The sequence below is a fragment of the Hirundo rustica genome, chromosome 6 (assembly GCF_015227805.2).
Source record: "Hirundo rustica isolate bHirRus1 chromosome 6, bHirRus1.pri.v3, whole genome shotgun sequence".
NCBI lineage: Eukaryota > Metazoa > Chordata > Aves > Passeriformes > Hirundinidae > Hirundo > Hirundo rustica.
Genome location: NC_053455.1, coordinates 22,775,886 through 22,796,207, shown reverse-complemented (window position 1 = coordinate 22,796,207; position 20,322 = coordinate 22,775,886). Strand labels below are relative to the sequence as shown.

The 20,322-nt window shown below is 41.9% G+C and overlaps 1 protein-coding gene across 9 annotated transcripts in view; it reads left to right on the top strand.

The window, feature by feature from the left end:
- Positions 1-20,322, top strand: part of ESRRB (estrogen related receptor beta) — a 135,869-nt gene that overhangs the window by 47,518 nt on the left and 68,029 nt on the right. For 3 of the 9 annotated variants that reach the window (XM_040066687.2, XM_040066689.2, XM_058420904.1), the window contains one exon: positions 16,699-16,895. The exons of 4 other annotated variants lie outside the window; for them this stretch is intronic. Coding sequence is in view for 1 of the 5 variants with exons in the window: in XM_040066682.2 (XP_039922616.1) it covers positions 4,201-4,250 (50 nt within the window). In the remaining 4 variants the exon portion in view is untranslated. Of the gene's footprint in view, positions 1-4,135; positions 4,251-16,698; positions 16,896-20,322 lie in introns of those variants that run through there. 2 more of the 9 variants (XM_040066690.2, XM_040066682.2) reach the window with 2 other exon arrangements.

Below are 20,322 nucleotides of genomic sequence, written 5' to 3'. Positions count from 1 at the left end.
CTAATTATTATCTTTCTTTGCCCTGTACAGACAGCATTTCACTCACTTCCTTGTGAAAATACAATAACAGAGCCTTCAAAAAAGATTAAAAAACCATCCCAAACCCTAAAAATAACTAGGTATCCTCCTCTTTGCATTTTCCTTAGTCAAAAAAAAGAAAAAAAAAAAAAAAAAAGGCACCATATCAACAAGTGAAATCAAGTTTTTTTGGCATGATTTACAGGTTACTCCTACATTAGACCAAATGAAATTTCTGTCAGTCAATCAGTCAACTTGCTGGAAAGTTGATCATTACTCCATGATAAAAGTTTTTTAAAAACATAAACCATTAATTTATCAAAACCAGTCTGGTCATTAAAGGCTGGAGAAAAGTCCTCAAAGAATGTCTCTATCCATTATATCTTGCAAGAGCCAGAAAAATTAGAGACATATATCACAATTTCTTTTCCTTTTCTTTTTTCATTTTTTCATTTTTTCTTTTTCTTTCTTTTTTTCTTTTTCTTTCTTTTCATATTGCATGTCTCAAAGAACTGATACTGCCTATCACCCCATCAGCCTGTAGTGCTCTGATTGGGATCTGTCCAAGACTAATATTGATGGAATGTTGCTGCTCTGCATTGGGACAACATGTGAGGAGAACAGGTGACCTCAAAAGCCAGAGGCTGCCTTATGAAAGTCACCCCAAAGGGTGGCACTTACCAGAGCACCTCTGGGCAGGTTCTGTTCAGAGGCCACAGACTGAGCTGGCCAGGATGGTGCCCTGCCCCTCCTGCAGTGAGAAAGCAGCACTTCCAGGGGAGGATGCGGTCAGGGCAGCAAAGGCTGTGCTCACAAACCAAGCCTGGTGCTTGTTACATGTGGAGCTCTGCCTTGGATTTACCCTAACTGGGCTCCTTTGCTCAGATCTACCAGCTTAATCTTACAGTCCTTTCTAACTTTGTCCTGGAACTGTTTTAAAAACTATACAGATCTGAAGGATAGCCATGTTGAGATCAGTGTTTTCTTCTTTATTCTTTGGGGGAAGAGAAATTGGTTCAATCTGTGAGAAGAGCTCAGCTGTATGTGAAGGTTTGCAAAGGATGAAGCCTTCTGAAGTTCCAAAATCAGCTTGCAGGACTCTTGTTCTCTTTCTTAGGGAATTCAGGTTGGCAGATCAAGCCTAGCCAGTGGAGACTATTCCTTTCTATCCTTCTCAGAAAGGAAGGGTCATACCTCTGCACAGGTTACTCTCAGGGCAGGGGAAGCTCAATTTGTCCATTTGCACTTGGTCAGAAGAGATTAATATTACGTTTCTGCACCTCTCTGCAAACACCCACCTCACCCAGGTAGTCCTCTGTCAGCAACAGCCCATTTCCAGAGTACAAACCCACTATTGTACTGTTTATATCTGTTAATTCAGCCCTGTGGACCTTGTGCCAGGCAATCTCATGGCTCCCTGCTTGCATCACCTCAGCCTGGATAAAAGCTAAAGTGCAAAATTAAAACATAAGCTATTGGGAGAGCAGGACCTGCCTGCCAAGCCATTCCCACTCTGGTCTCCCATTCAGTAAGAGCCTACACCGGAGTTAATCTCTGCATAGTCAGGATCCAGCCAGGGTGCACCTTTCTGAAGAAAACTGTTTTCTGTCGAAATCAGCTCACTGCAAACACCCTGACTCCTCTTGAACTGTAATCTGCCTAAACCCTGACCCTGTGTGCCTCCTCCTGCCTCTCTTGCTACTGTGCAACAGGAATCTTCTTTAGGGGGCAACTAAGTCACCAGTCAGTCCCTCACTGGCCTCAGCTTTCTGTCGGAAACAAAAAGGTGCTGGGTTGTCCTTGCCTCTACTTGGTCAGGTGTTCTCCAATGTGGTTAGTGAGATCCCTTACAAACTTGGGCCCTACTAATGCCTTGCCAAAGCTTGTCTCTTCAGCCTTTAAAGTCTCTTAGATTTGCTGCTGTGATGATATATCACTTAAGTGTACAAAGGTATATGTATATATGTTTCATTTGTATTAATTCTGGTCAAGGAAAAAATGTATAATCTAAATTGTGCCACCTGCAACATTCAGGTAATTCTGCTGTACCCCTAAAACTGGATGTCTTCTCTCTGTCTCCATTTTTTAAAGTAACCTGTTTTCTGTGCTGTCTTCATGTGTACCCTTTACTGTAAAAGACCTCTGTCTTGACATCCTTTAAAGACTGGTGATCAGAATCATGTAACTTGTCCTCACATGGCCTGGGGACATGTTAGGGCACACCATTAGTTTATGCATTTGGTAAGATATCTGGTAGAGGAGGTAGTTACACTGGCTTTGAATTTGGGCATTCCTCTTTCCTGAATATTCTCAAGTTTCTACAAATACTCATTGTATGAAAAGTTGTAGCCTAAGCCTAATTTATCCTGTGGGTATTTCTTATAGCTGAGCCATTTTGCATTTTCTTTTATTCTGTATTATCCCCAACATCCAAAATGCTCTAGTCTGACCTTTGCCTCACCTAGTGTTGTACATCTTTGCCTCAAACTAGATTCTGGATTTTATATTTAGAAATACCCTCCTAAATTCTACTTAAAAAAAAAAAAAAAAAAAAAAAAAAAAAAAAAAAAAAGCCTGGCATAACAGTGTGAATGTTTACCTATCCAGGTAAATTTATATGTATTTTTGTTTTAGAAAGGCCTCTGGTTTTTTGTCTACCTCTTAAGGATATTTTATATATTTGAGCAGCAAACATCTAAACATGAACTAGAAGCGTAGGAGAGATACAAGTGAGGTTTGTGAGTGCAGTTTGAAAGGTAGAGGGCAGGTAGCAAGGGGCAAACAGAACCTTTAGTGCCGCTCCGTGTGACTGGGGCATTCAGTACAAGACTGTATGTGGCAGGCATATGCCCAAGAGGTTGGCGTGTTTTTATGGAGAGGGACCTTCAAATAGGTGTTGGTGTGTTGCTCTAAATAGGCAGTGCAATTGTGAGTGTGAAAACGCGTGTGGGAACTGTAGAAGGACACAGACTCTTGCAGCAGTCGGTACATATGCAGAGCTTTGAGAATGTGTCCTTCATGAAATTAGTTGTACGTGCCAGTTTTGATGTTTGTGAGCACTTCTGAGGGTTTGCAGCTATGGGTTTTGTGCCTGGGAACGTGCGCTATTATCCTGAATGCCGGATTCTGATCTCACGTGCCACGACTTATTCCAGTGTGGTTTCATAAACTGCACTGAAGTGACATCTGAATTACACTGCTCCGAGACGGGATTCGGGCGCTCTTCTGCACGCGTTTGTGGCAATGCATATCGGTGTGGGCAAACACATTTCCGAGCGCAGCGATTAGGCTGTGCCGCGCCGAGACGCGGGTCTTCATGAGCACGGTGTGTGTTTGCGGAGTTGTGCGTTTGCGTGTAACAGCGCCTGGGACACGCATGTTCCAGCGGCACGCTGGTGCCTTGTGCTGAGCTTGTGGGGTGCGGTGTGGGCGCACAGCCGCCCGTCCGTGTCAACAGCCACGGGGCACCCTTTACCTCAGGCTTTTGCATAACCCTAATCTCTACAGCCGCTGTCCACGAGAAACAGACCTCTGGGTAAGAGGGAAGGGGCGCGTGCCACGGTTCCTGCGGCGGGACCGAGCCGGAGCCGCTGTCCCGTGTCACCCGTGTCACCCGCGCCGCGCCAGGGGCAGCCCGGCTGCCGGCCCGCCCCGCGCCCCGCGGCGCCCCGACTCCTCCGGCCCCGGCCCGGGACTCTCTCCCCGTCCCGCCGGGGCTCCGCGGTGCCGTCGGCCGCGCCGCGGTGCCGGGTCCGGCGGCGCCCCCCCCCCGGCCATGCCTCCCCCAGCCGCCGTCCAAGCCCAGCCCCTGCGCGGGAGCCAATAGCCGCCCTGCCGTCTCCATCCGTCTCCCGGCGTTAAAGCTACAGCGGGGCTCGGGGCGGTGAAATCCCCCGTGGCCGTGTCCTGCGCGCCGCCCGCCTCCCGCCGCCGTCAGTGTTTCCGCACGCGGGTGCGGGAGCGGAGCGGCGCGGCGCTGCTCCCGTCCCCCGCCCCGCCGCCCCTGCCCCGCACCGGGCTCGGGCCGGCTCCTCTCCCCGGCGCTCCTCGCCTTCCCAGCCCGCAGTTTAGTTGTTATCTCGTGGTTTTTTTCTCTCTTTCTTTCTTCTTGTTTTTTTTTTTTTTTCCCCTCTTTTTTTTTTCCTTTTTTTCTCCTCCAACGGGAATGCTCAAACTGGACTGATGGACATTTCCGAGCTGTGCATCTCCGACCCGCTCGGCTACCACAATCAGTGAGTGTGCCGGGCCGGGACTGGGCGGGCCGGGGGCGGGCTGGGGCCGGCGTTGCGTCCCGCTGCGGGTGGGATGGGGCAGCGGCCCCGCAGTCCCGCTGCCTCCGTGCCGCAGAGCCGCCGCCGCCTCCCCCGCGGGGCAGCGCCTGTGCCGGGTGTCTCGGAGCGGCCGGCCGCGGGCAGGGCAGAGCAGGGCAGCGCGCACCTCCGCGCCGGCAGGTGCGGCGGAGTCCGCCGAACAGCACTTGGGGGAGTAGGCGTGCTGCTGTGTTTCTTTCTTGCCGTGTAACTTCTCCCTCTAATGCTTCATCTCCTAGGAACAGGCGGCTGTGAGCACTGACAGTCCTTTCTGCGCAGTTTTACTTTCCGCCTGTGCTAGGATTTTTATTAGATGAATTACTAGGTACCTATAAAGACATGTGCATATAAAATTATACGAAGCGGATCCGTTAAAGTACCGTCTTTTATTTTAAAAGTCTGTTTTTCATCTGAAATGCACTATGGAAATTGAGTTTCCCACGGACTGCTGTTCTGGATAGCCTCTCCGGGGAAAGAGTGGAGTGGGTCGGAGGGCTGGCAATCAGACATCCCAAGCTGGGACTGGTACTGATACCTTAGCACCTGCTACTGCTCTTTGTATTCCGAAGTGGGCTGTGCCTGGTAATGCCATGTTTAAAATCACTTTAGTGTGTTAAGTTTGGTTCGATCCTGTTGAGGAAGTTAGGAAACAAGGTAAAACCTCTTCAGCATTTCCATCCAGCTGTCTGGGACAATTAATTTTAAATGCATTTCTCTGACAAATCTCACTCTGAGCAGAGTCCTCTTTTGTGTTTTCGTGTTAATCTGTGTGTCACCTGTGCAGGTTTTGTGTCATCAGAGGTGGGAATTAAGTAATTTTGCCTATTTCATTGCTTTTGTCTTAAGAATACATTGTATTTAGTAAAATTAAAATAATTAAAACCAAATAGATCATCAACAAATACCCCTCTTTCCTCATTTCAGCTTTTATTTGTCTTTCTGTACCTTGTTTTCTGATATTCCATCTGTCTTTACACTCATTTCTCTTTCCTTTAATCCCCAGCTTCCAGCAGTTTCATTAAAATGAGACTTTGTATTGTTAATAGAAATTAATAATCTAACCCATGTGATTTTCTTTTCCCACTAGTGCTACACTTGTGGCTGCTTCACTTTGAATTAAAAATAAACAAACAATTTCTTAAGAGAAATGTATTCTGTATGCTGCTGGGAGTCTTAATATTAGAGGCAAAACCAGAAGAATCATTTACCTTCATTAAAAAAAAATAAGACAAGAACAAAATGCCACAATGAAAAACTAGATCTTCGTCACTTACTGTATCATCTCTTAACTTTTTCCTTTTTTTTTTTTTTTGTACTTTTGGAATTGAGAAAAAGGGACTCGAGCAACATGGAAATAGTAAGAAGTAATCTGCAGGTTGTATTGCCATTCACCCCCTTTTTACTTTTTCATGGGCTTTCAGTCAGCTCTCAAAAATGTCAAGTGCACCTTACCCCTATGCAGAACTCCTTGGCTGCTGAGTAGACAGATGAAGGTGGCCCTGGGGGAAGTGCCACTGAGCCCCTATGGCTTTACAGCAGGCAGAGAGTGCTGCTTTTTGAGATGAGAAACTGAGAGCTCTTTGTTTAAAGAGGTGCTTGATTCTGTATGCCAACTGACCTTCTCTTTAACATTGCTGAGGTTTGGTAAAATAGAGAAATATAATTTAAAATGTTTCAACCTCAGTTTTTTAATTTAAAAGAGTACAATGGTGCAGGAAAGTCTGAAAAAAGTTACTGAGAGAAGTAAGATATGAGCAGCTTTAAAAATACAATATATATAAAGGTATGTGTGCAGTGTGTCAGGTACTGATTTGATTTACATTCTGGTTTTATTAAGGTTAGATTTCATGTTATATTCCTGTAGCTGAGGATGAGTTGGCCCAGTTTATATCTGTTTAACCATCTTTTTCTCCCACTGTAACACAATTACCCTGTAAACATACAAAGTAAATGCAGGTGTTTTATTTGTGCCTGTATCCCTAACTAGCTGTGTGAGCATATTGTTCTTACTGTGCAGATTTATTCTTTTGACTGCTAGCTATTGAAATAATTTTAAGTGGTTTTTTGTTTGTTTGTTTTGTTTTGGTTTTGGTTTTTTTTAGATACCACTTTTAAGTCTGTGGATAGCATTTTTGTCACATTAAACCTTAAAGTAGGGATGGATTTTAAAACATTGCAAACTGCTTCTTCTTGTTTAGTTGCTTGTTAAGCTATAGGAAAAAATACAAGGAAGACCAAAATGTTAGAAGAGAAGTGGATGTGATCACTCAATATATGATCCATACAGTTCCCTGGAAACTGTATTTCACCTCATAATTATTGAAACAGAGAGCAAATGAGCAAGGCAAAGCAGAGGTGACTCCTTTCACCTTGGAGTTTGATGAGATCTTAATTTTTGTAACAGTCAGACCCAAAAGGAGTCTGAACAAAACCTAAATGAAGGAATTCCTTGCCTCTAATTTGTTCTTCAGGTTTTGTATTTATCTTCCTCAAGCAGCGAAAATTTCCTTTTCATTGCCTGCGTGCGTGCTGATCTAAGCGATTGCACCAGGAACCTGTGGAAGTTCTGGTTAGCAGGTGTGTGGTTTCTCTCGGTGCAGATTCTTTCAGGGAGAGTAAGAAAATGCTTCTTCCTATTTTTGACCCTCTGTGCATGTGTTCTAAGGCCATGTATATTTTATTTTCTTACACAGAAATCCACTCTTTAACAGTTGCTTACTACACTTTGGTACTGACCTCTGGGAGAATTGTTCCTGGGGTAGATGATGCAGCTCCAAGAAAGAAGCTCTGTTGTATGAACTGGAATTTGTTTAAAGCATTTTCAGATTGGGAAATGAACAAAGGCAGTGATTTGTACCTGCAGTTTGTCTCTCAGGTGAGGGCATATGGTGAGAATACATTAGTTAAACTGTACTGACAGCGCCTGTCTGCGGTGCGGCAGGAAGGGAACGCGTGTGCAGACACCACAAAGGTACACTCTGCCATACAAAATGTGTCATTTTAGTCCCACACAAGCACACGTGTGCATCTGTAAGTATCGGTGTGTAGGTATGCACACAGGTATACACACATGCAAATGTATGGTCACGCGGAGTACTGGTGCTGTATCTCCCTCGTGCAAACCTAACGCTGTTTCAGAAGAGAGTAGAATACGGCATTTTTACTTTTCCATATTAACTTCTAAATCTCAGAGAATTTTGTTTTCTGCCTCATTTTAGTTGCCACTAGGAATGTTGATAGGACTACAAAATTGCCATTTCTGTTTCTTATTAATATTCTACATGACAGACAGAAAGTGACCGAGGAGCCATTATGAAGGTAAAATAAAGATCACTGGCAAGTGAGAGCATCCTGCCAGATGCTATGTCTCTTAGTCTGTTTCCTCTGAGGTACACGAAAGACACGTGAGTCACTGATATAATAAAAATAAAAATTATTCTATGAAGAGAAGGAAAAAGTTGAAAGGAATAAATGACATATTTGATAGAGAGATGGAATGTTGTAATGCTGGAATTTTAAGGCAACAAAGGAGCAAATTCCAGACCCTGTGGCAGAGAATTAACAAAGTTGCTGTTCCTGACCCTAATACGTAGATTGAAGTAATGCAACTTGATTTCAGAGGCTACTGGAAATCTCCATATTCTGTGAATGGGAGGAAATCTGAGTCAGAGAATCTGAATGCACCTGTCTGCTCTGAATATATCTCAGAGGCTGGGATTGGGAGGAGTTGTTAATTGGAGAGAATAGGATGGAGTTGTTTGTTTCGTTGACAGAATAAACTGAAAACCCTCTATAAGGAATTGGTGTAGTCAGTGGGTTTCTGACAAGGTTTCCGTTATAAAATGGGGTCTCAGTACACTAAGCTTAGTGAGTGCAGGGCTGATGAGGAAATCAGTACCTTTAGAGTATTTGTATTAACTTTTCCCTCCTCTTCTAATTCCACTTGTAAAAGTAAACATGATCTAATCATTATCAATTATTGAGAAATATGGAAAGATCAATATATTTAAAAAATAGGATTTTTTTCATTGTATTGATTTGAAGTAATCAATGAATATTGCATTTAGCCTGAGAGGGGAAAGACTTTGGAGAGATTGCATCAGAGAAAGTTGCTGTGATAGAGGTTTCATATCCCGTTTTCTTCCTCTCCAAGAGAATGTTGCTCTGCTCTCTGTGCCCTTTCTGCTGTTATTTCCCAGCCCTGTTTCTGCACCGTCACTACTGCTCTGAATTTCATGTTGTTTGAAAATACCTGTATTCTTCAAAATTATTTCCGTTCAATAAGAAGTTTTGTGCATTGTGTCAGTGGGTCTCTTTACGAATTTTTCCATGGCTTGAAGTATACAAATTCTCTTAGGGAACAGAAACAGGAAGAAGGTAAAAGGTTTAAACCGGAGTGTGGATGAAATTTACAGTTTCTGTCAGGAGCAAGGTAGAATTTCTCCAAAGAGTCTAAAATGTCTAAGGGAGATTTAAGTAAAGAAAGAAATGGTAAAAGAAAGTGGTGACAAATCTTGGATAAAAAAGCCAAAATCCTTTCCCCATCTTCTTACTCTAACTTGCACTCCTTGGTTTAAGAGTTGGGGGTCATAGAGCTGGACATCAGCAATTCCAGTGTACACTACAGAGACTAGGAAATTCTTCCCAGTCAGACCTGTTCTTTATTCTGTGGAGCTACTGGCAGTAACGTTACAGCCAGGGAGCACAACAGAATTTTTAGTCTGCGCAGTGTGAGCAAGTAAATATAGCATCTGCCCAGAACCCAGCAGTGAGCTTCTTAGGTAAAGCTGCTGTAGAGACTGGGGTTAAAAGGGGGGGAAGATCAGAGTTTCCATGAAAAATTATGAATCAGAATGGTTGGTTGTTTAGTGATGGAACTTAATAAAGAAGATATTAGCACTACATGGTTATGGTGACCTTGCCAAAAAACAAAGGAAACACTTGGTTTCTTTCTGTCTTCGCGGTATTAGCTGCATTTGAGTTTTGAATGTAGTCATTTCTATGTAGCTTGCATGTGTAAAGTGCTTTGTGCCTATCATTGGGAACAGAACACAATTTAGTATTACTTGTTAGTAACAGCTATTGACTTGGCAGGTTTTACTTCTTAGGAATTAAATTGTAATAACTTACTCTTTGCATTTGTTTCCATCATTGTTATGCTGCCTCTCTCTAAAGCTTTGCCCTATCTCTTCAGAGCAATAGAGATACACGCAAAATAATGATGCTTGCAGTTGGAACACAGTGCAGTTTGAATCTTCCAGTGCTTGAGAGTCTGGCTGCTGGCAGTGACTGTCCGTGAGGAGAAACATGTCTGCTCAAGGTGGAACGCACTGTATAATAATATATTTGTCATGTTTGTAATTGCAAATGTAATTAGCAAACAAGCTCTGGGGGATTGAGGACTTGAAACTTTCACTGCACATCATTTGACCCTATCTTGACTGGACTGGAGCTTGTATGTCACTGTTAACCCTTGCTATTCTTGCAGAGAAATGCTCCTTCCAATGTGACTGCTACAAGTTTCCTGCCTTCTCCCTCTCTCTGCCACACCCATCCCGCCCCCCCCCCTTTTTTTTTTTTTTGTGAGCAGCATTGTACCTGTATTTGCTTATACCTTCTTTTATTGTGATAGCAAGTGCTTATGTTCCTCCTGTGACACATGCACTAATATTTCCTTTCCTAGCACTTCTGACACAGCCTGGAAAGCATTCTGCAATGCCCTTTGTGAAGAGCACTGTGTACCAGTAAGTGCTTTTGCATACTGAGCTGTTCAGTGCATTCCTATCGCCACAGGCAACAGTACTACTCAGTGCCCCTTGCACTTTGCAGAGACAACTTGCGAAAAGCAGGTGGCAAGCTGTTATCACACAACCTGCGATGGCTCTCTGTCCCTGCTGAGCTGGAATTTTCTTGCACTCCCTTTCTGAATGGGGGAGGAATAAATATCTAGCAAATCTTATTTGTTTTATGGAATCCTGGCAAATCTCAGTCTAGTCACCCTTAGGATGACTTTTTTGTCCTACAGGAGATATTCCTGATCCATATGGGTTTAGTGAAAAGCACAGAATCAGTTCATAAAGTCACTAACTTATGTGTGCATGGGAAGAAAAAAGGGACTACTTCACTTTTTCATATTAATGGTCTCTTTTTTTCTTTTTTGTTTTCAAGATAAGATTTAAATTGCAATAAATTTTGTGATAGGGATGTTCTTGCTTTGGACAGAATTCTATTTATTCTTGCGTTTTTTGTACGTGAAAGGAAACAAGTTACACGTAGAGAGGGGTGGCTGTTTTATATAATTTTTGTTATGACGGTACGTACATGTCACAAGTATTGCATGCTGTTGAAGGGTTGGAAGGAAAAGGAAATCCTTTCTAGTTTCTTCTTGGTAGGATAAGAACATTTGATGAGGACCATTTCTTTTTGTCCAAATTTTCCTTTTTCATTCCTGGAAGTTGTGTTTGATTTACCATGTATTGTAGGAGTCATATTTTTTCTCAAATCAGCATAGCCTATAATGTGCGTGATGGGAGTGGGACCTCCAGCTTAGAGTATCGTGCATAACAGGAGAAAAATTTTTGCAGCACCTTTTGTTTTGAATTGATTGTCTGTGTTTTACTGCAGACCTTTTTACAAGAGGATTTTTTCTTGCTGTATGTCTGCCGGTCTCAAGGGCTGTTTGTACATACGGCATATTAAGAAGTGTTATTTTCTAGGTTTTTTTCCCCTTTTTTTTCATGTCACTTTAAAGTTCCCTTTTGTAATAATGGCCCTCAATCTCCGGTGATGGAGCCGTCACTGTGAACAATGCTGGTGAGTGTATTGTCTCACTGTCCTTTCACTCAAGACAAAGGTCAAAAGAACAGCTTAAAAAAATGTTCAATTCTCCAATTATGACTTTGCATATGAAGATAATTTTAAGAATGTATAAGCACTTGGGTGAAAATAAAACAGAAATAGGATTTTCCGTCAGTTTCCGCAAGTACATTTTTTTTAATGAATAATTACAAACCAAATTTCTCAGTGAGATTTCCATCATTTTATGTATTAAAATAAAGAGCTGAAGGACATTAAGGAATTATTCTTCAACAGATTTTATTTTTCCGAAGTCTTCTGCGCTGTTTTTGTTCGGTCAAACTGACAAGTTTCTCTTTCTCAAACATATTTGTTTTAGGATTTAAGAAATTACACTAATCTAGATGAGTTTTTCACAGATGTGGCAATATAGCAGTGAAGAACATAGGATGTTACTGCTTTCAGGGATTTGGTGTAAATTTTATTTTTACTGTACATAACCAGAAATAACGGATACACATTTTCAATGTGAATGTTTTCTACATGCTTTGCTTATAACTTCTAAAGCAATTTATAATTTACACATTAATTTTAAGGACTTGCTGTTGTTTTATTTTTCTCTGTTTCTGGACCACATACGGCATGTAATTGCCATCTAGTTCAGAAACTGCGGTAGAGAGAGGGTGATTTAATTCTTTAGAACACATAAATTCAGTCCTGCTTCAGTTCCTTTTCAGACATACATGATGTTGCTTCTACTTTTATCCTTAAGAGTTTAATTCAGTTTCTTCATAGTTTTTGTATTTCTGCTGATGAGGACTTTTTTTTGTCATTTTTGTAGGTTAAGGGGGTAGTGGTTCAGGGAGACACTGAAAAAATTCTGAAAGCATCAGTGCCTATTTCCTGACACTCTATATAGGCAATTTTTGTTATCAGATTCATCACTAGTGCAAAGATATCTGGCTGGATGAGGGCTCTCTGCACACCTGTGTTAAACAGCGACTTTGAGCAATGGTGTGCAGCCTAACCTGGGGCTGCAACAGGGAGGAGGCCACAGCTGACTGGTACAATCAAAACTCACCTTCAAGGAAATCCCAACACCCAAACTTGCATTTTCATGCTGGGGCATCGTGAAGGATGATGACTCTACCTTCTGTGGGTTCTCTTTGCCGTAATAGGTTGTAGCAATTGCGACTTTATGAAAATGATGTTTTAGTGTATCATTAATTCATAGGTATTATTTTATGCCGATGATTCTAGGTGCATCTCCTTTGAAATAATTGTTACAAATTGTGTAGGGACACCAAGCACGCTTTGGAGGACTAGGATGTGCCAGAGTAGGACAGAAAAGAGTTTTCTTGCATACAGAGATCTGTGAGCGTGTGGATGGATGTCTGTCAGGGGTATGTGTACACACTTAATTTTACGTAATTGTGCACATGCTATAGTTTAGCAGAACACACATGTATATAAACTATATAGTTTTTTTTTAATATAATCAAGTGTTCATTTGGTGTTGCATAGTGAACTATTTCACTTATCCATCCACTGTCTTTTTGGATGCATACGCAGGACTTTCTGCACGTGGTTACATATTTTTGTGTGTATTAGTGTATAAATGTATAGAAAGAAATAAGGATAGGTCTGTCTTCCTCACAAGACTGTTCCCAGTTTTTATTAATCCAAGCTTGTAAATCTATTCATGACCTTACGCAGAAAGTGTTTTGTAAATGTAAAATGTTGCACAAATATACCATACAGAACATTTGCGCTGAAAACTGGGGTGTTTCTCTGGGAATATATATTATTATGGATTACATAGAATTAGGTACTATTGAGTAACTGCAGTTAGATCTTCTGTTTATAAATCAATGAACTGGTGTTTTTTGAAGAGGAACAGAGATTTTCTTTAAATGGAGTATCACAGAGTAATTTGAAAAACAGTATGCAGAACGTAGATCCAGCTATAACATTGTCAAGATAAAGATGCCCTCAAATGCCATAGCATAAAAGTCAGCGATTTGGAATTTCTTTTATCTGTTTATGTAACTTTTGGTGGTTTTGGAAATTTTCTCTCTCTCTCTCTCTTTTTTTTTTTTTTTTTTTAAATGTGATCTTAGTTTAGTAAGCCACAAAATATAGTGTGCTTCTCCTTATGGAATAATTTAAAATATTATTTGATTATGAAATATTTGGGGGTTTTGTTTTAATTTCATCACCTACAGTGAATCTGACATTTGCCTTTTTATTCTTTTTTAAAGTGTTTTTTATTTTCCTACAGAGTAGTTTCTTTTTTCCTGGCAATTACAGTTAGGGGACTGTCACTACAGAGCAACCATAAGCCCTAATCACTGCCCATGATCATTACTTCTCTAACAATATGGACTGTCTCTGTTGAAATTTCCCTTCTTGATTTCCTAGTCTAACATGGACTTGTTCCTTAAAATACTAACAAATTTAATTCCATGGCCTTTTTAAATAACATAATTATGAAGCAAAAACAAAAGCTCTCACAGTACAGTGATGTGCTATCTATACCTGTTTTAATGTGCTAATTTTCCTTAGAATTTTCCCCTGGGTGTTTAGGAAAAAACAGATTCAGCCCTCTTAATTGGTCATTGAAAAACAAACAAAAAAACCCCCTGCTTTTGGCTGGTTTACTTTCTCAACATTTTGAGAAATGTTTTTGCTTTGCTTCAGTCTCTGCAAAATGTTACAGATTAAATTCCCCTGCTGGACCAAGAGTTAAAAATTAATTCACGAATAATAAAAGCCAATCAGTCTTGTTGAGTTTAAGAAGGATTAGAAGAAAGGTTTTTGTACAGAAGTAGTTATATATCTTGGTTGTGATACTGTTGGATTAATAGATATTGTACTAGGTCCCACTGGTTATCTGATAAAGGTAGCTGATTTGCAAATAGGATTGTTATCCTGATGACTAACGAGTCTAATATTGGATGGGTTAAAAGAGAATGAGCAGCTGGTGTCTATTATAAGTTCTTGACTCACTCTTAGAAGACAATTACTTGATTCAGGTGATAGGTTGGAAAAGGACCAGGTAAATAGGAACTACAAAGAAATGGTTCCTGCTCTCATACTGCAGCTGGAATTTTCAAGCACAGTGATCTGACTTGGGCACTGAATTCCACTGTGTGTCAGTGTGCCTGTGGTGCGGAGCTGTCCATAATTGTGGAGAGACCTGCACAGGCATCAGGCTACCCTGTGCTCAAAGCATGTAACTGATACAAGGTGGACACAGAAAAGCTCATGAATTCCTTGACATAAAGGAAGGATTTGCACACAAAATTTTGTGATGCAAAACCCCTTGTCCCTATACAGATCTGCGGTATAACACTGGAGGGGGGAGAGGGAAGTAGGAAACATGGCTTCAGAGAAAGGAGGGCATCCAGAGATCTCATTTTTTTTTAATTTTTTTTTTTAAATTTTTTTTTTTTCTTTAAGAGCTTATTGCTAAAATAGAGTTTAAGTGAAAGATGGTGGGAAAAGGTGGCTTGTTTTATGGACAGTGCTTGAGCCTGACAGGAGGTATAAGAAGAAGGCTGCAAGCCCTCCAGCTCAGTTAAGTGGAAATCTGGGGAAGGGAGATAGAAGACGCGGCTGCCGTGGGCAAGACAGGAATGGATACATCTTTTCAAATATCTGCTCCATAAGAGCTTCTTAGGACTACAGACCCTTGTCAAGAAAAGCATCTTGAGTGGCAAACTGTTCTTGTGTACGGGGAGTTCACTGTCACATTCAAGAACCACAGCATCTCTGTCTTTCAGCTGTCGTCATGGGAAAACTTGTAAACAGAGGATCTTTGTGAGGTTAAAGACAGTGATATTCAGCCTGCAGGCGACTGGCTGTTTGTTACATTTGGGTAGAAATAAAGGCAGCATAGAGACGTGTCCATCTTTTGAAAGGAGAACATTTTTGCTTCCTTCAGTGCAGGACTGGCCAGTGTCCTTGCCTCCAAGTGCCCGCTGCTGTAGCGCAGGTGGGTGCTGGAAGAGCTCTGCAGCCATCTGCAGGGCTCCGCTGACAGTGCGCCGGCTGCACGGGGGGCTGCGGGACGGCCTGGAGAGCAGCCTCACACCTTTGTTTTCACAGGACAGCTCCTTGAAAATGTTCAAATTACTTTGTCCTCCTCTAAAAGTACATGCGGGTTTCACCTGGGCATCTTGGCAATGCTTTCACTGCGGCATTAAGATAGCATTTCCATGTTCGTGGACCTGATGGAGCCTCCAGAGAGACTCTGTCATCCCCGCTGTGCACTCCTTTCAGCATCTTACTAGTATAAGTTTGGATGCCTGAAGGGTGATTCCACAGTCTATGAAGATCTCTTGGTAAGGAAGCTTGATGGGGAAAGAGAAACCTTAGTATTTTGCATATGAGTTTCACACAGTTTTTGAGAAATACATTAATCTTTGTGACTGCGTCATTTGCGTTTGTGTACACTGTGTCCAAAGTGGAGCTATCTCTTGCTTTCTCACAGTCACAGAACTGCTGAGGTTGGAAGGGATTTCTGGAGGTCATCTGGTCCAATCCCTTGCTCAAGCAGGACCATCTAGGGCTGGTTGCTCAGGACCAGGTCCAGATAGGGGACACCACAACCTCTTGGAGCAACCTGTGCAAGTGCTTGATCACCCACAGCAGTGAAAAAGTGTTGGCTTATGTTCAGAAAGACCCTATTATGTTTCAGTTCATGGCCTCATGTGTCCTTTGAGGGCTTTTATCTCCTACTTGAGTTTGCCTGATCATTTTATGGTGTCTCAAAACTCTTTCTAGTTTGTCAGTCACTTCCTAATAAAGTGACACACAGAAATTTTAGATCCGTTTAGGCTAAACGTATGTGGAAGAGAAGTATTCCCTACCTGGTTCCTTGGGAGTATAACTGTCATTGAGATCGCTGAGACCTGAGTTGTTGGTCTCTGGCAACCTGAGCTAAGAATGACAGGTATGTTGTCATAAAATTACAATTGGTTCACCAAAAACATCTGTTATGTCTCATGAAGATATACAGGAATTCCTCATCTAATTTAGAGCTTTATGGCTTATCCACATCACAATATGATGAGTATGTAGAGGTATTTGTTTTAAAAATCCTCTATCTTTTTTTTTTTTTTTTTTTTTTTTTTTTCTCAGTAGCTGGGTTATCATCTTGTTTATCAGCTACCCAGTCTTGTCTTAGCAGGGTAAATGAATAGCAGTGAGCAACAATTCAATGGAGATTTAGCCAGGCAGTCCATTCATTTGGCAGATTTTGCCCATTACTTTGACTGCTGTTCTCAGTCCTCACTGTCTCTGGTTACTTCTGGAAGAATGCCATGCAAGTGGTCTCATTGTAGCTTTTGTACATCGCTGATGTGAGAGTTAGTTCATGAACATAGACCACTGTTCATGATGTGGACTGCTGAACCAGGGAAAAAACCTTGAATAGCCATAGAGAAAAATCTTAGAGGAGAATGCCATATTAAAATGACTTCTACCATGATAGAAAACCTTCTGCCTGTAATAATGTAGTCAGTACTTGCAGCCTTCTAGAAGTGACTAACATGTTCTGTTGCACTTGCAGCAATAGGTAATTTATACAGGTTACTTCATCTTCCGAGAGCAGCTAACAACCATGAAATGCTGTCACTGCTGTTGAAGGAAGAGGCTGGCATCGAGAATTTATATGGGAAACTAGATAAGCAGAAACCACAAGATGAAGAAGCCATCCACAGCCTTTGAACGTGCTTGGGGACTTTCTTTTTAAAACTGTCTTCCAAGGTACTTTGAGTATGAATCTGTTGTCATTTTGCTACTGTAAATGACAAGGAACGCTGAAAATCAGATTGGTTACACCAATGTAAAATTGGTACAAGATTAACGTTAGGCCATTCAGTTCAATATCACAGTAGAAAAAGAAATATGCACAAACCGCATTAAAAAATCATATTGAAGTGAGGGGGCAGGAATCAACTAGAGCTTTGTATGGGAGTGGCAGAAACTAGTGATTTTCTTTCCATAAAACTCTGCCAGGTGCTATTAGTGCCTCAGATCACTGGCTGATTCTTTCAGAGTCCAGGTTTCATGCTTCTAATGCGTGAAATGATTCTTTGACCCCTTTGGGAGTAATTTGGAGTATGTTGGAGAAGGCTGCATAGTGGTAATTGGGGAGCAGTTTGATGCATTGCTAAAATGCACAGAGGACTAAATTCCAAATGAGGTGTGAGAGCAGGTGAAGTGTGAACTCGCTGAAGTTGCAAAGAATATTATCCGGATAAAAACACACTAGAAGTGAGTAAAGCAGGAGTCCAAGGAGGCATTCCAGCATGTGGAGAATTCCAGAGATCTCCAGAAGAGAATGCCCTTTGCCATATTTATGAGGATGAAATCCATGGAATATGGATGAAACATATCTCCTGTGCAAAGCAGAAAGAAGGTTGCAACAGGATAGCTGGGGAGAAGAGACCCAGCTCTTGTTTTAAGCTTCTTTTAAGGTATATATAATGCCATCAAGCTGAGTACCAATTGCATCTTTATAACAATAGATAAAATCAAGATAAATAAGAAGGCAAACATAACAAATTGTGCCTTAAGCAAAACCTCTCTGTGGGTAGGAAGTCTAAGTTTAGTAACATCTTATTCTGTACTATCCTGAGAACTCTGATGCTGCAAGGAAATGCAAGATGCAGTGTTAGACAATATTCTACTGCTCTACACGAGATCCGAAAGAGTTGATGATTCAGAATGATCTTGAGCATTTTGGATTGTAAACAATATACTTCCACTGAACAGTGTTAGAGCTGTGTTTGATTGGAGATGGTGTGCTGGGGGAAGGACAAGCAAGGGTAGAACCTGTGTCATGGAGCTTGAGGTCAGACTGGGACAGAGAAATGGTGGCTGAAAAGCCAACGGCAAGGTCCAGTCACTATGGCTGTATTTTGACTTGTGACTAAGGTTTTTGTCTGAGGTGTGGTAGAAAATATCTGTTTCCCACAACTTTTCTCGTTTAACTTTACTGAAGATCCTCTGAAAACAAACAGACATTACTTCCTGCAAAAAGATGAAATTTGAATACAACAGCTTTAGGAGAAAGAGAGATCACAGAGGAGGAAGAAAGATTCTGCTAGCACATACACAGGTTTCGGTTGCTAAAATTGAATGAGAACTGGCCTAAAAATCGGGGTCAAACCTTGCAAAACCACTGCTCTGTTTCTTTTCCTAGCTTCCTAATTCAGTATGCACCATGCAGCTGTTGCACTGGAAATGGACTTTCCTTCACATTTTCAGACTGTCTTGTTTTGTCTTTCTGCTGCAAGATGAAAGTAGTGGTCAGCAACCTTGTGATGTGAGGAAGAGGTAGACAAGAAAAGCTTGTCCACACAAGCACACAGGTCCCTTCTGCCTGATATCCCTGTCATGACCCTGTCACTGGCTGAAGGCACAGCTTGCCCCTGTGGTGTGGGACCTGAAAGCTGGGTGGTGATGGGAGCAAGTTGCCCTGCGGTAAGACATAAAGCCGCAGGATCTTTCAGAGGGAAAAGGAGCATTGACATGGAGCTTCTGACATTGGAAAGAGCTGCTGTGTATAATGTCATGGGGCCTGAAGAAAGAGAACTGTTCCCTTGGGATGAGGAGATTTATTGCAGTGTGTTTAGCACCTCTGCAACTAGAGAAGAAAGATAACACATTAGCAGCTGGTTGCAGGCCTGTGCTGCACTTCTGTTCAGTGGAGAAGGCAGGAAGACACATTGCTGAGAGGTGGCATGGGACTGGAGCTCTGCACATCCACTGGGGAAAATTAGAGGAGCACTGACTCGGCGTGGAAGAAGGAAAATCTTATGTTTTTCATGGGGATAAAGATCCTACTTGGATATCCCCCAGAGAAAAAGCTCAGTCAGTGAGATGGAAAATGAGAGAACTGGGGACCACCAATCAATTCTAAAACATTTTCTGGCATGTTCCAGTGGCCACTGCTGGGTATTAATATGGTTTCAAGTGTTCATGCTGTATTGCAGGATTACAGGTTGCTTACCTTTTGGCTCTTGCAGTGATGAAAACAAGATACGGTTTTCACTTTTCCCCAACTTTTATCTGAAGTCCTTCCTGCTGAGTGGGATGGAGGGAACAGAGAACAGCACATGGCAAACCTTTTCTGCTTGAGAAGTTCATGACCTGATGGAATTGTTTTGTAGTTCCTGTTCTGGCGGCCCTTTACAGCTGTGCAGTGCTTGCTCCAGAAATTGTACACAGAGATGGGGAAGGAAAGGAAGGTTCTGTGTTTTACCTGGTTTTGAGGAATACTTTGCATCGTTATTCATATAAATACTTCATATGCCAATGAACGTGAGGAGAGTAACATGACATCTGTCTTCCTCTTGGTGTAAATTAATTTGCTATCTCACCTATGTGCCTTATGTGTGCACCCTTTGCACACCTCTTGTGTGTCTCCAGCTGTACTAAAGCAAGCAAGGATATCTTCCATGAAGCTCTGTCTCTGTAACAGGAGAAGCTTCTTGCTGAACTGAGTCTCAGAGCATCTCCTTGGCTTAAGGAAGGTGCTGTAAGGATGATTTCTGTAAAGGCAGAGCATAAAACAACAGGAGTGGGAATGTATTAAATCCATGAGAGAATTCCAGTAGGAGTTGAAGATTTGGGACTGGGCTTTTTGAGCCAACACCAGGACTAAAAGGTACTTTGTGGAGGTCGGTTGAACAGCATTTTTTCTGAGGAGCTACAGTTTTAATGGATAGGGAGCAATATAGTGCTGGACAAGAGAGTCTACCCCCTGAAAAATTAGCTTTGAAAATGTCAGTTGTAAGATCTTGCTTAAACAGTATTGTTCCTTACCTCCTGGTTTCTGGAAGGGTTTAAAGGAGCAAAGTGGAAGAACTTCACAGGAGTAGGAGGTAGAGCTGAGCCATGTTTGCATGCAGTGGTGCTGAGCCTCTCTCAGATATGTCCTTTTCATGATGTGCATTCTGACGTTCCTTATCACTCGGGGAGCAAGGATGCATCTTCTGCCTCCAGCAGCCCAGCTGCCAGGATAGAGTAAGTATTGCTTTGTGGCCAAAGGGTCCTGTTAGACTTCAGAAGACACGCAACAGCAGCACTCAGAAAAATTAACAGCAGTAAAAGTACGTTATACAATTCATCGATCTTTTGTTTTCAACACTGAAGCAGTGCTACTTGGGGCACACAGGTTACATCA